General features: G+C 40.8%; 1 protein-coding gene across 5 annotated transcripts in view; it reads left to right on the plus strand.

The window, feature by feature from the left end:
* The window catches only part of edil3b (EGF-like repeats and discoidin I-like domains 3b), a 129,411-nt gene that overhangs the window by 96,369 nt on the left and 18,510 nt on the right, over positions 1-14,532 (plus strand). For all 5 annotated transcript variants that reach the window (XM_072714130.1, XM_072714131.1, XM_023842841.2 and 2 more), the window contains one exon: positions 12,783-12,938. In XM_072714130.1, coding sequence (XP_072570231.1) covers positions 12,783-12,938 — 156 coding nt within the window. The remainder of the gene's footprint in view (positions 1-12,782; positions 12,939-14,532) is intronic.

The raw sequence follows: 14,532 nt of genomic DNA on the forward strand, positions 1-14,532 counted from the left end.
TCTCGCCTGGTCTCACACGGGGGGAGCTTTTCCTGATGCTGCCTCATTGGGCCATAGCCGGGTACGATCGCACATGGAGCTCTAAGGAGAGCTGTCCATTGACGGGGTGCTGAACCTACCCTTAAGGAATCTGGACTGTAGCCTCACACACGGATGAAAAAGGAAGGACGCTTTTTACTTACAAATAAGCGTAGTGACAATAAAGCAAACAGTATATTTGATCAGATCTTAGAGGAGCGGAGAGATCATATCTCTAATTTTTTCTACCAAAATATCTATGTACTTCAAAGAGTTCCTGCTATCGTGCCGACCATATAATCTGACGAGATAATAATGGAAATAAGCTGGCACCATTCAGCGAGTGTTCCAGTTGGCACATGATGATTTGCTTAATTATGCACATTAAGAGGTAAATCACACAACATGGGGAAAGTGAGCCAACAACTTCTCACAACTTCTATTTAAAGGCTTTGCCGCCACAGCCACGCTACACTAGTGCAGTGTGACATGCACATATGGATATCTTAAGTATATCTGGCAATGCACTGGTGCAACTCTAATGAGCTTTTGGAATATGCTTTTAACAAGGCGATATTATACAATGTATAATTTAATTATGAGATCACAATGAAAGGGGCAGTCCCAAGATAAAATCACTTTGCATTGAGATTTCGGCTCTTGCTGAGTGCATACAAGTATTCGCAATGTCAGCAGTTTATCGATGGTCAAAGATAGCCCAGTGCACGTAAAAGACATTCATTTATTTTTTTTATTCTACACTGAATTGTTCTAATATACTGGAAATTTACATTCAGGATATTTTTTTCTTGCCCCTCCCCCACACTTCATCAAGTATCCGAACTGGATCAGGGGTTCGAATCCTGCCTGAATCCAGTTTCTTTACACACTCCAGTTTCCTCCCACAGTCCAAAGACGTGCAGTTGGGGCATTCGGCCTCTTTGAGTTGCCCATAATATGCGATTGTGCATGTATGAGGCTTGCAAAAGACTGGAAACCTGCATGCCTGTGGTGATTTCATCCTTATATACCTTATGCTGCCTGTGACAGACTCCAGACTGATAGAAGGATGGACTCACTGCATTGACCAGAGTCAGTGAGAGGTGATAAGGAAACACTGCTGTTTCATTTCATCTAGCTTTTTAGTTCTGGTTCACCCAAAGCCCATCTTCTCGTTTAAGGAAAGCAATACTCAAAAATATGACCTAACCTTTCTCCCAAACAGAATACAGAATATAATAGTATCAGTTTGTTGCTTAAGTAAGGTTAATGCAAAATATCATGTTGTAGATGACTGTGGATCTCGGCTCCATATTTAATAATCTGCATTGTACTCCGTGACTCTTTAAATGTCATTGTATTTGCAGTGCCATTGTTTGTATTGTGGCGAATAGATAAGCGAGTATCACAGCTTGTCAGGGCTGTTTTGATATGTGCCATTAGTGGTGATGTTTTCCTTCTGACTCCAGGTTGTTATATATTTTAGTTTTCTAGTTTCAACTCGGTCTCCTGTGAGGCAATTAAGAAGCAGCGTTTTGGCTCAGAAGGTTACCTCTTCCAGGGTTATGGGTTTAATTTGGGCCCCCCTGGCCTGTAGACTTCATATGTTCTCTCTGTGTTCTTCTGCATGATGTCCAGGTGTTCTGGTTTTTATCCAAAAATCCAGAAAAATGCTGATTATCGGAACAACTCTAAATTTTCCTTGTGCTTGAGTGTGTGGTTTACAGGGTCAGCCGCCTAACTAAGGGGTTCCTTGTTTTACATCCTATATTTCCAGGCCACTGTTACCCCATGGTGATAAGTTATCAAAATTATATGTGGATAATATTCTCATCGTTTCAGCAGTGTTTTTCTCTACCGCTACCCGCATAAGCGAAAAATACCGCTTTAACAAAATTGTTTGTGAATTCCCACTTGAAGTGAAGTGTCCGATCATAATTCCACTGGCTGTTCCATACCGTTCCATTTTTTTCCAGCTCTGTTTGAAGCTACCAGGGTGGCAGCGTCTGATATCCCGTGGCTCTGTGGAGGATGGAGGCAGGATCTTTAGGCTTTAAAATATGCCTATCTGCCTCCAGTCAGATCACAAATAACTGTTTATCAAAGCACTTAATCTAAATGTACTGCATTCTTAAATGCTTTAAATATGTAAATTCAAGTAAAATGATAATTTTTTTTCTCCAGAATATTTCAATCCTATTACAGCAAGATAATGTCACGGGTTTGGGAAAGTAGTAGAATTTTTTTTTTAATCTGAGTTTATTTTATGGCTGGCACATCCATCTTAGGGCAGAACTAAGTGAAAAAAGCCAAAACAAAAGAGTGGCAGGTAGGCAGAACCATTACCATGAATAAGGGACCCTCACCTCCTGCCTTTGTGCCTCTGTCGCAATGCCCTGTTCCTGCCAGTCTCTGCCCAAACTACCTCCGGCTGTGAAAGCGGAGAGGGGAGCATCCAGTGTGCATCTGCCGTCTGCAGCTGAGGCTCCCCTGCCATCCCATAATTACTAAAATCAGACAGCTGTGCCTTGTTGGGACAGCTCCCAGGGCCCGACCCCCTGATTCCTACGGGAGAGGAGGGTAAAGGAAGTGTCTGACATCCCAGGTGCTGATAGTTTCAACACGCCCTCTCTCATGGGCTTGCACTAAGTACAAAAGCCAAATTACATTTTGCAATGCGCAGTACTTTAACTTTAGACACTGTTGAGTGTCACCAGCCATCAAACACAATGTCAAACACTTGTGAAGGATTTAGTGATGCCGTTTTGTTAATTAGAGGAGTACGCATTTGTTTTTTCCAGGGAACAGCACTGAAAATGTGAAAATAAAATGAAAATAGCCACCGATTGAGTATAGCCATTCAAGGCAGCGGTATTCCTCGATGGCAGCGTTATAATGCGCGCATGTCACACTGCGCTAACTGTCCAGGAATGGTTTGCGGAACATAATGAAGAAGTCAAGATGTCACCCAGGGGGAGGTCACCCTAGCCACCAAATTCTCCAGATCTGAATCCTAAGAAGCATCACTGGGATGTGCTGGAGCAGGAAGTCCAGTCTGCAGTGGTTCCACCTTGCAACTTGTAGAACTTAAAGTATCTGGTGCTGACATCTTGTTGCAAGATATTACATATCACCATCAGAGGTCTTGAATCCATGCCTCAGCAGGTCTCAGCTGTTATGGTGGGACACTAAGGACCTACAGCGTATCAGGCAGGCGGTCATAATGTTTTTGCACCTCATTGTATGACTTCTGTTGTATCCATATGTTTATATTTGGCATATATATCATTAACTCCTCTTGGTCTTTCTTGGGTGTGACAGATAATAAATCGTGTGACATGGGAATTATGTAATCATCAATATATTTATTAAGGGAAGGGTTCTCTTTCGGAGAGCTAATGGGGACCAGACAGGAGCAGGACTAAATAAAAATAAAACATAGATTCAGAATCAAAATATGGGGCTTAACTTGAGGGTTTTGTCTGGCACAAGTGGTACCGCAGGGTCCATGTCACATGATCTTGTGAGAAGAATCTGAAGTTACTGTGTCAGTACCCATAATTCCTAATGGCTACACCAGTGTTTTCAAGGTCAAAATCGCACAAGAATAGAAGTGGCTGTCGTCTTGCTTTGAAATATGAATTGGGATTGATGTCATTTGTAACTGTCTGATCTGTATGAGAAACAATTAGCTTATAAAAGCACTCTCTACATAACGAAAACAAACATGTCAGAATCCTTCCATCTGTTTATACAGCTGCCACGAGAAACAGGCGCCTTAAATTTCTGCTTTACTGAAGGGCTGCCTTCTGTGAACCCACTGCACTGTTAAATGCAGACAGTTGATTTGTAGAGCCTTTCTCAACATTTGAATTCTCAAGGACTTGAAAGGCTTGCAGATGCATGCCTTTATGAGCAGAAATGAAACTTGTCCCCTTTGTTCTGTTCATACTAAACAAAGGTCTGGCATTGTTCCTCATAGTTGTCTGCATTCCGGAATCTAAGGTCAAACATTATTCATGCCAGATAGACAGCTACACGCTGATGATATCTGTCCCCATCCCTATCTGTAGCCTCAAACATCTAAACCATCCGTACCCCATCCCCCTGGCCCAATAGCATCCTCACCCTTTCCCTGGCTTCACCAACACATCAAAAGTACAGTGTAAAATGTCCATTTTTGCATTTAAATGATTAAATTACTCACTTGATACTGGCACTGGATGGTATTGGGGTGAGAAAAAAAGCACATAGTAGGTAAGAGGAGGTTCAATGAAATTCTGAAGGAAAAGCTTTTTAGTTTGAAAACCGTGTCGAAATCATCAGGCTATGTCGTCACATATCCACACAGCACCTACTTAAGCAAACTTAACCTCTAACTACACAACATACCCCGAATACCTGGAGTTCAGTACCTATGAAGTTCTGCTTTAATACAGGTCATTCGTTGAGTTTAAGGCCCACTACACAGAGGGTGTTTCAACAGAGTGCTCAACCCCCCCGACACACCCCTCCTTCCCTGATAGCAGAGACTAATCCCTTTAAAATAGTACAATCACTGTACCAGTAAATCTTTAAGATAAAATTAATTGGATCGACAACTGCCTACCCACACCCTACTAAACCATATTGAAACACACAGGCTTGAGCTGTGTACTTCCAGTTCATTCTCTCCATAAAACACACAGCCTATCGCGTTGCTTAAGCCACGATAAAGACATGATAAACCCACCATATCCAAAGTCTTGCCCCACCCATGTGCCGAAACCGTCCCCTGCCCATCCCCACGCTCGCCAACAAACCTGTAGTACATTATAAACGTAAACATGACCTCATTTGCCTTTAAATACAATCATCATGAAATTGCTCATTTGCCACTAGGTGTTGGGCTGAGAACGAACAATTTAACCAAACTGAAGGACTTATAATTAACAAAGCATATGTAAGAATATACATATCATTACTGTTACCGCTGTGTTACCATACATTTTATTACCATCCCCAGGAGAATATTGTAAAGATCATTTCCATTCCCACTGTTACCAGGGCAGTATTTTAATGTTGTTCCCCATTGCCCTGGATTACGGTGGATATCTGCATTACCGCTGCTTTGCCGATTCCGAAGCAGCCCTCGAGCGGAAGGCACTCCTGGCTTCCCAGAGTAGTGTGTGAATGTGCAGCCTGTACCGTCTTACCTCCACTGAAGTGTGACATTAGTTTTTTTTCCCCAGTTTCCTTACCTGATCATTAGTGTACCATAAGTAATCGTGCATTTTTAAGATGTTTTAGCTAATAAAAAATGTGGTCAGCACATTACTTGAGGGTGCACAAATAATGCAGTAGTACACTCTTACTTAATGTATAAATTAACCAGGAACTAAGTGTTAGTTATGTACTGATTCAATGTTAATTCATCATTAATATGCAATTAACTATATTTGTTAATTATATTTGTTCATGATTTGAACTTGAGTAGTAACTGAGTTTCTAAGTTACTTGTACCCCCTTAAGTAAATTGTTACCCAGACTGTTAATGGGAACACTCAATATTAGAGGAAAAAAACCTCAAACATACTAATACATTCAAATATATTGTTTATACCATCGTTTGAGATTTTTGTGGCAAGTTCAAAAAGAAGTAACTTACAAAACTACAATGGAAGCAGAATTGGCAAATTAGTAAATATGTACAGTAGGACACAACGTTGAGCGTCTGATTTCTGGGTTGATTGAGATACGAGACTCGTGGGGTGATAAACGACAAGTATGATTCATGTGACATCCATCAATGGAAACACACCCTGTTCACAATTTAGCTTTGACGTATAGAAAATTCACTTACAATTTGCACAAAACTTTAATGGGAACAAAGATGTTGATGCACCAGGCTCAGGAGATCCTTAATCTAGCACCTACAAAAAAGAAGACTGTTGGCCAACTGTAGTGGTAGATTGAAGTATCACTAAGACCCAGGAAAGTACTCATTACTAGAAACAAGGCTTCAGAACCTGAGGCGGATGTTATTGCTGTTCTCTGTCAGTCACTGCCTCAGGTAATCCAATGGAAACCAATAAAGTACCCAATAAAATCTGGGTTTGTCTAGCCAGTAGCCAATGATGCTGAATAACCCAGTCCCCAAGGGCTTTGTGGCCTCATTCCCTCTCTCAGTAGGAGTCACTGCCAAGAGACATAACATAAAACACTGTACATGTACGTAGAGTATCCTGACCTTTTCAGATTCCACACAGTATTCTCAGAAATGATATCCAACTTTGTAAATGTAATTGGCCCAAACTGAGAACGTCCCAGCATTTCATTATACTCGCTGTTTATCCTTCGTCTTGCAAGCATTCTTATTCAAATTATTTCTAGTTAGTGTGATTTTATTTCCCTGTTAATTTTTCCACCTTAAGCTTTAGTACAATGGTTAAATGGTCTGTGAAGTTACCCACATATAGATTGATAGACTGCATCTGTTATTGGTTGCCTTCTTTACAAGGCAGTGTGTGACTAATATGTAGTGATTTAGTAACATGTCATAAAGGGAGGTTATTAAGTGTAATATATACTCAGCTGGGTCTTGCTGTCAGCTTTGCTTAGTGCTATTTTGCTTGGCTTTTTTCTTGTCTGCTTTGCCCTGCTGCGGGATATTCACTGGAGAGGGAACTTAAAGTCTTTATTGTACAGCTCCCCTGTCAGTGGATCAATGAATCATTTGAGAAACGGTCTGTTCAAGTGCATGGACTGAGTTGAAATTATGAAAGTCAAAACTGCTAAAGACTTGCATGCGTTTTATCTTTCTGAAGGAAATATTGAAATAAACTGAAAACCATAGAGAATAACAGCCCCAAAATTTGTTGCTGCATAAAACAACATCTGAATCCATTTTTTTTTTTTTCGCTAAAACCTCAGACATACGGGTGTATGCTTGATTTTTATTTAGCACTCTCAAAGTTGGATCCATATCAGCTGTATTTGTTAAGTTGGTGTTAACAAAGTGATGAAGTCAGGATTCATTTGGTAGGACGGAAATCACCCACAGAAATCAGCCATCTAAAGGGTGGAATGGCACTGGAGTCCGTAGGGATTATCCATGCCGAGATAAAAAATCACGGCCTGTTTGGGTGGGATAAGAGAAAGGGTATTTCTTTGAACCTTCTTGGGAAGTTCTCCCAACAAATATTGTTTTGGTGGAACAACATCCGAACAAGAAAAATAACATAGTCACCGTCATTATGGAGAACCCAGAAACAATGTCCGTGTCACTGTGAAAGACCTTCACAGGAGGCCTTCAAGAACCTACGGGGAACACTTGTGTTTCCAATGATACTTCAGTTGTGCTTTCTGAGAGGAAATAAGAAATTACATGAATGCATCATTGGGCTTTTTCAGCCTGCTGACTTACTGCAACTCCAGACCAACCCTGTATACCTGGCGTGTATTTTCAGGCAGGCACCGTTTAGGACAGATCCTGGTGTAGATGGTCTCTGTCAATTCCATAGGGTTCCCTGGTCTTTCCAAAACAGTGCTGACCATCTCCTTACAGAAGACCTGATCCCAGGGCCGGTCAGTCCTATAGGCGACATAGGCGGCTGCTTAGTGCACCGACTTCCGAGGGAACGCCAGCTGGTCAGGCAGTTTTGCTTTGCCTCAGATAGGGGGCGCCAGCAGTGACGTGTGCCTAGGGTGCCACTCCCCCCCCCCCAGGAGTGTCCTACAACCCTGATGTATTTATCTTGTTCAACGTGATTGTTTTAAAAAGGAACATCAATTCATCGTCTTGTACATTTTTCCCCCTTGACTCAAAGCTGTGTAATGCATATATAGTCTAGTTCTGAGTTACCTTTATTTAACTTTCCCTCTTGCCCTACCTAAAATTTTGCTGTCCTTTATCTGTTAAAGTAAATTTGTAAGACAAACTAGCTAGCTTCAGAACAGTACCTTATAGCTTGCAGCTTGGTTATAATTCATAGGGACCTAAGTGTCTGTCGCCGATTAATAGTCAGCCTCTGGGGTATACGCCTCTGGCTGGCCTGTCCTGCCCCCATCTGCTGTTCCTCTGGCCTGCTCTGTGTCTGGTTTGCCCTGAGGTTGTGCCAGGCGTCCTGTGCCCGGTCTCTGGCCTGGTGCTCCTTCTGTTCGGGCGTGCTCTTAGCCTGGGGTGCATCTTCACCGCGGTGACTTTGCTGAGGTCCGTCTCTGACCTGCTGCGATTCCCGCCCCGCCTGCTTCCTCTCTCCTGTGCCTCTGGCTTTCGCTGCTCTTCTTCTGACCCTTTACCCCAGTACAACTCTGATCCTCTGCTCCACTTTCACATTTTTTTCTTTTCATGTTTTCATTATCACTCGTTTCATTTTCCTTGTTCTCCTTCCTGTTCTTTTCTTACCTCCTCAGCACCTTTTTTAACATCTTTTTTTCCATCTGCACCATTTTCCTCTCCATCCACACTGTATTATTCCCAGTGCTGGTAGTAACACGTTACTGTAATTTCACTACTTTTTGCAGTAACAAGTAATGTAACTAATTACAGTTTCAAAATAAATAACGCAATTAAAAGTACTGACATTTAAATGGACTCGTTACTCGTTAATTTTATCTTGCGTGAAAATATTACTGGACAAATGAAGCTTATTCCCCTAATATTCTGATTATGATCTAACGTCATGCAACAGTGGCGCAGTGAATGGGTGATATTAGTTATAGTGATAGATAAAATTTGACAGTTGTATTGTCTCACACTGTCTGAGACACACATGTATTGGCACGATGTCTCTGTTATGCTTGAAAATCCATCAGCAAAGCATCTCTGTGCCGCAGAGACACGGCTACTGAATATTGATTTATCATTGCCCCAATGTTTGTGCGATATGTCAACAGGTACATGTTAATATGATCACGATGCAATATTTAGCTTACTGTGATTTTTCCCAATAAGGCTATATAACCCACAATAAGTGTATAGTACAGTATATACACTGCATACTATATGTATGTATATACTATTGGGTAGATTTGTTCTGTTTACCATGCATGTACGCACACTGTTTAAAACCAGATACCACGCAAACAATTTAACTGATTAAAAGTCATATATTTATTGTTTTAAACTCTAACAACATGACCTAAACAGTAACAATAGCCATAGCAGTTACGCTGAACTGATTAAAGCAAAATTATTGAAAAATACTGTGGTAGAAAAATTTTAAATCAGCCTCTCTGATAATAAGAAATGTGCTTCTTCAAACACACATTAGCTTATGTAATAATTTAAATATCGTTAATAGGCCTAAATGGAATGCGATCATTTAACAACATTCCGATCTTAAACCAAGATCTGGGTAAGTATACATTAAGGGAAATGAAGTAACACAAAACTTACTTTCCCTTGTAACTAATTACTTTAATATGCAATAATTTGTAAAGTAATTCAATTACTTTTGAATGAAATAACTAGACCTCTGGGACCTGGGTTCAAGTCTGCGCCTGGGTCACGTGTGTGGAGTTTGCATGTTCTCCACGTGTCGTCGTGGGGTTTCCTCCGGGTACTCCGGTTTCCCCCCACAGTCCAAAAACATGCTGGGGCTAATTGGTGTTACTAAATTGCCCATAGGTGTGCATGTGTGAGTGCATGGTGTGTGAGTGTGCCCTGCGATGGGCTGGCCCCCCATCCAGGGTTGTTCCCTGCCTCGTGCCCATTGCTTCCAGGATAGGCTCCGGACCCCCTGCGACCCAGTAGGATAAGCGGGTTGGACAATGGATGGATGGATGGATGGATGTTTCCCAAGTAAAAGCTAATTTCCCATTTCTGTGCTTCTGATAAACTCAATCTCATAAGTGAGAATAAATGCCCCATTAACCAGAAACTGACGTAACAGGCCCCAGGTGAAAGTAGACTGTAATATTTCCACACATGGTTTGTACAGTTTCTTTTAATCAAATCTGTTTTCTTCTAAAATCAGCAAATTCAGTAGCACAAAATCAATTACAGGAAACCTTTTCTTGAAGTTGGCCTTGAAAACTCAGTTATATATTACACCCTCGGAAATGTAAGGTGAAAACTGGAGAGAAAAAAGACGAGGTAGAAGGTATCTTTTTGTAAAAGCAGATAACATTGGAGACTTTGGCACAATCAAAACAGCATCTCATTGAAGCTTTTCTATGTGCTTTAGTAAGACTCAAAGACAAAAGTCGAATCCTTGGCTTTAACAAGTTTTGTTGCATTTTATACATGTGCTTGCATGTCAGGCTTATTTTAACAGTGAGGTTTGCTTGTTACCTTTGACGGTGGATGGGTCACTAAGCAGAGAGCCTCAGTTCCACAAAGTACTACTCAATTACACAAAGCAAGAGCACATTGGAATTGCTACTATGACATTTTAATAACAGCTGTACTATTCCGTAGCAGATGAGCCATGACGTGATCTTGCTGAAAACACAGCTCTGGGGATTACATTATGAGGCAGCCTGAAACAATCTCTGTTTGTGTTATGTCCATCCAGAGAATGGCTTAGGATAAGTCATTTGTGAATGTGATTTCTAACCATGGGCAATTTGCTCCAGAATGGGCTTCTGTCAGTTAATGTGGAAGTATGTGTAACTATTCTGAAGCATTTTTTTCTGCCCCAGGATTATACTAACATAAGCCAAAAGTGATCAATACTAAATCCATAATGCATAAGAGTACTATCTCTCATCCTTATTAACTACAATCACACACCAGTACATGCAAATGTCCCTGCTTAAATATTCTTTTGTTAGTAGGAAGAGCCTAATATCTGGAACCTTTATTTACTTATCAGGCTTAACTTGCTGAATGGTTGGTGTTTTCGCTGGTGAGGAACAGGCAGGCGAATAGGTGAGCACATTGTTTTGCCTTGAGGCTGCATGAAAGATTAGGCAGAGGATTTAATTACACTGGCAGAGGAATCCATTGGTTTTCTTCAGGACTTCAAAAGCCTGCATTTGCCTTTGTAAAACACACTGCAAGCATATCAGTACTAAGTACACTATAACCAGCTTATTCCACCTTGCTTTAGTTTTGGCATCAAAGTAAGGGGAGTTTGGGCCTCAGGAGCCTTCGACTGTAACCTTTGACAGAAATTACAGATCCCCTTCAGCAATGCAGAACCACCTTTGTGCTGGAATACGATTACCTGAGCGCTGAGCTCTGCAACCATTCAGAGTAAAGTTTTCACAAAAATTCAGTAGGTGGTGCGTCATAATATTGCGTTGGCTAAAATAATTTACATTCCAATACTCCCGTTACATTTTTACTGATATTGACTATCACCCGGAACGTGAGGGCTTTAAGATCCCAATTCCAATTACGATCCGTCAGCAAGGCAAAGAATGAATTTGTTTCGTGTTGAAATGATCTGCTCTGGTCAGTGTCAGGCTCTGAATGAAGAAATGGCCTTTTGCATAAAATGTATTGCATGTGAATTGCACAAGGATAATAGTAATTAATATACCTGGATAGCTTTTGTAGAGGTCATTTATGGATTTCAATATAGTATCAAGACAGATTTGCAAAAGAAATGACAGGACACATAGTTCAGCATCTTTGTTGAGAGGCTGAGGGGCACCCCGGGGAATGTGTAAGTAGCCAAGCTAGCACTGAACATGATTGGTTGAGATACTTTGTACGTTTATACGGCCTTGGAAGAAATTAGAGGCCTCTCTATATTTTTAAACAAATGTGCATTTTTAAATCCTGGCTGAGCAGCAGGTTGCATCCAGGTTCAAAATTTCTAAGCCAGCAGGACACAAGAATAAGGTGAAGCAGGAGACACTGGGAGTGACCAGAAACCAGCCAGGTAAAGGGCGGAAGTGACATTCTGCCAGAGATGACTGTTATCTGACAGTTTGTCATGAATCGCAGGATGACATCAAGTGACCTTCAAAAGGGAAACATTAAGTGCAGGTGTGAAGTGCACTGCTAGGACAGTTCATATCAGGCTCCTAGATGCAGGACTAAAGTCCCATAAAGCAAGGAAGAAGCCCTTCATTAATGAGAAGCAGGGAAGAAAAAAAAAATAGTCCGCAAAAAAAAATATCTTTTACACAGGCACATATGCATAAATTGAGAAATGAGTGAACCAAAGAATTGTGCTGTGACCTCATCATTTTTTCCATGGCTGTATACAGTGTGTATTGAATGCATATTGAAATATTTCAACATTTTAACCCTCTTCCTGCAGTGCAGAAGGAGCTACGCTCTGCTTCTCACTGCAGAACCTTTATTTGGTACCTCTCCGAAGAAACATTATCATTCTCTTAAAGAAGCAAAGTGACTTTAATTTGAATATTGCTGCAGGTATTAAAAATATAAGTAATGACATATTGGTTATATAAGTATGAGGAAACAGCCAAGGCACAGGTGAAGATAAGGGTGCCTAAGACCTCAAAAGATTAAAAAAAAGAACAGTGTCTGTCTTATTGTATGCCCTTACCATTATTTGAATTATAATTTCATTTTTCTAGCATAGAGAAATATAACAAAACAATCAAGGCACTGATTTTTTTAAATTTTTTTATCTGGGTTGGAGGCAGAGCGTAATTAGTATACTGCAAATAAGGCTCTCTGACTTTTGTTCCAATACTGCAGTCGAAAGGCCAAAGGGGCAAAGATAGCTGGTTCGTCATGCTTCAGGGATGGCGCCAAGAGGTTGTATGTTCACATCCCAGTAGGAGAAGGCACTAGGCATGGATATGTAGCTGCCAAGTTAATATTAATATATCTGTGTTTTGATTTGTATTCTTAGGTCGATCTGCTCATCCCTACGAAAGTCACTGGCATCATCACCCAAGGAGCCAAAGACTTTGGGCATGTCCAGTTTGTGGGCTCTTACAAGCTGGCATTCAGCAACGATGGAGAAAGATGGGCTGTATATCAGGACCAAAAGCAGAAGAAGGATAAGGTAATTTCACTTTTTCTTCTTATTGGATTTTACTGCCAATCTGTTCTCTAAACCAGTCATTCTTAACACTGGTCCTGGTGGGGAGTTTGGGCCTTGCTGCACTTTACGACGTTAACAACATAATGGCTGAGAAAGAAGGTCAAATTGGTCATTAAAGGTAATAATTATCTGGCAATTGACAAGGTGGAGGATTGGCAGAGCGCTGGGTAAAAGCACTAGGCATCAGGGTGTAAATGTGCTGTATTGAAAGGAGGACTGGGCCTCTCTAAGGACTGCCAACTGGCAGCAATAAGCAAAACACAAAGCAGGTACAGATACACAGAAGAGCCCAAGAGTATCACAAAAAATCTTTTTCAATAGTTTTGTTCTAGCTACTATATACAGTATATACTGGTATATTCAGTGATAAAGGAAAGTAGCATTCTGTTATATCAGGAAACACAGACTTTGTCTAAAATCTCATCATCAGAATCACAGTCTCAGACATCAGCACGCACAGCGAACCCTTTCTGTGGATTCAGCAAAACCATAGTCCATAGACCAACTATAGTCAAAGGTGAAGTGCATTTATAAAATAAATTGAGGGAAAATGTTCTACTTTTCATTTAAAACTAATTTCAAGCTGCAGTGCTAAGGGGGGTCAAAACAATCAGCCATGTTGACATTTTTGCAAGGTTGGGGAAAAAAATGTGGCGGAAGCCATTACCTGTTACGTGGAGGCGTTCAGAATTCTGCATCACAAAACAAAAATACAATGCAACTTTTCTTTTGGTTTCACTTCCCTGTCCTATCCTTTCCCTGTCTGTATGGTAATGTGAGATATAGTGATTTATAGGTTGTTTCGCACGATATGTTGCAAAAAAAATATATGGTGTGACTTGTAACTTGTCCCATTTTGGCGAGCGCAGCGTTTTCCTGTCCCTCTGAGACGTCGACTTCCTGTGCTGAGACTGTTTCTCTGTGAGATATCTGATAACCGTAAACATTATGGGCTGCTAATGTGCCTTCAGGCGTCACAGTCCAGCCTTTAGATATGGATAGTGCATTTCCCGTAACCAGGCACTTTGAAAGTCAGATAAGTGGGATTTAAAAAAAAAAAATCTTTCTGTTCATTTTCATTTATGGATAAGTGCAGCTAAAAAAGTATGTGTGTGTGTGTGTGTGTGTGTGTATACACACACACACATTCGATATATATGTATATATATTTAACTGTATGTATGATTACATACCGTTGTGTTTCACTCTGTCTCAGAATTATGTGCACAAGGCATCTTTATTTTTTGTAGATGTATACCTAAAATAATACCTCTTTCACCTAAAAACAATAGGCTGCTCTGTGCAAATCCAACATATGCACTTTTGCCTTGAAATACAAATGCAAACACTTATCACGACTGCCTGCAGAGGTATTTCTCAGGCATAATGGATGGGAAACGTTTTGAATAAGTCAGCAGCCAATGAATCTTCAATTGAAATACCCTTCCTCGCTATGAAGATGACATGGTTGAGGAGTGTATGATTTCAGATGATCTCTGGATGTAGGCCACAGCATCCAAAGGGTAATTTTCTACTCTGAATTCTCAATTTTAAG

The sequence above is a fragment of the Paramormyrops kingsleyae genome, chromosome 7 (assembly GCF_048594095.1).
Source record: "Paramormyrops kingsleyae isolate MSU_618 chromosome 7, PKINGS_0.4, whole genome shotgun sequence".
NCBI classification, from domain to species: Eukaryota; Metazoa; Chordata; class Actinopteri; order Osteoglossiformes; family Mormyridae; genus Paramormyrops; species Paramormyrops kingsleyae.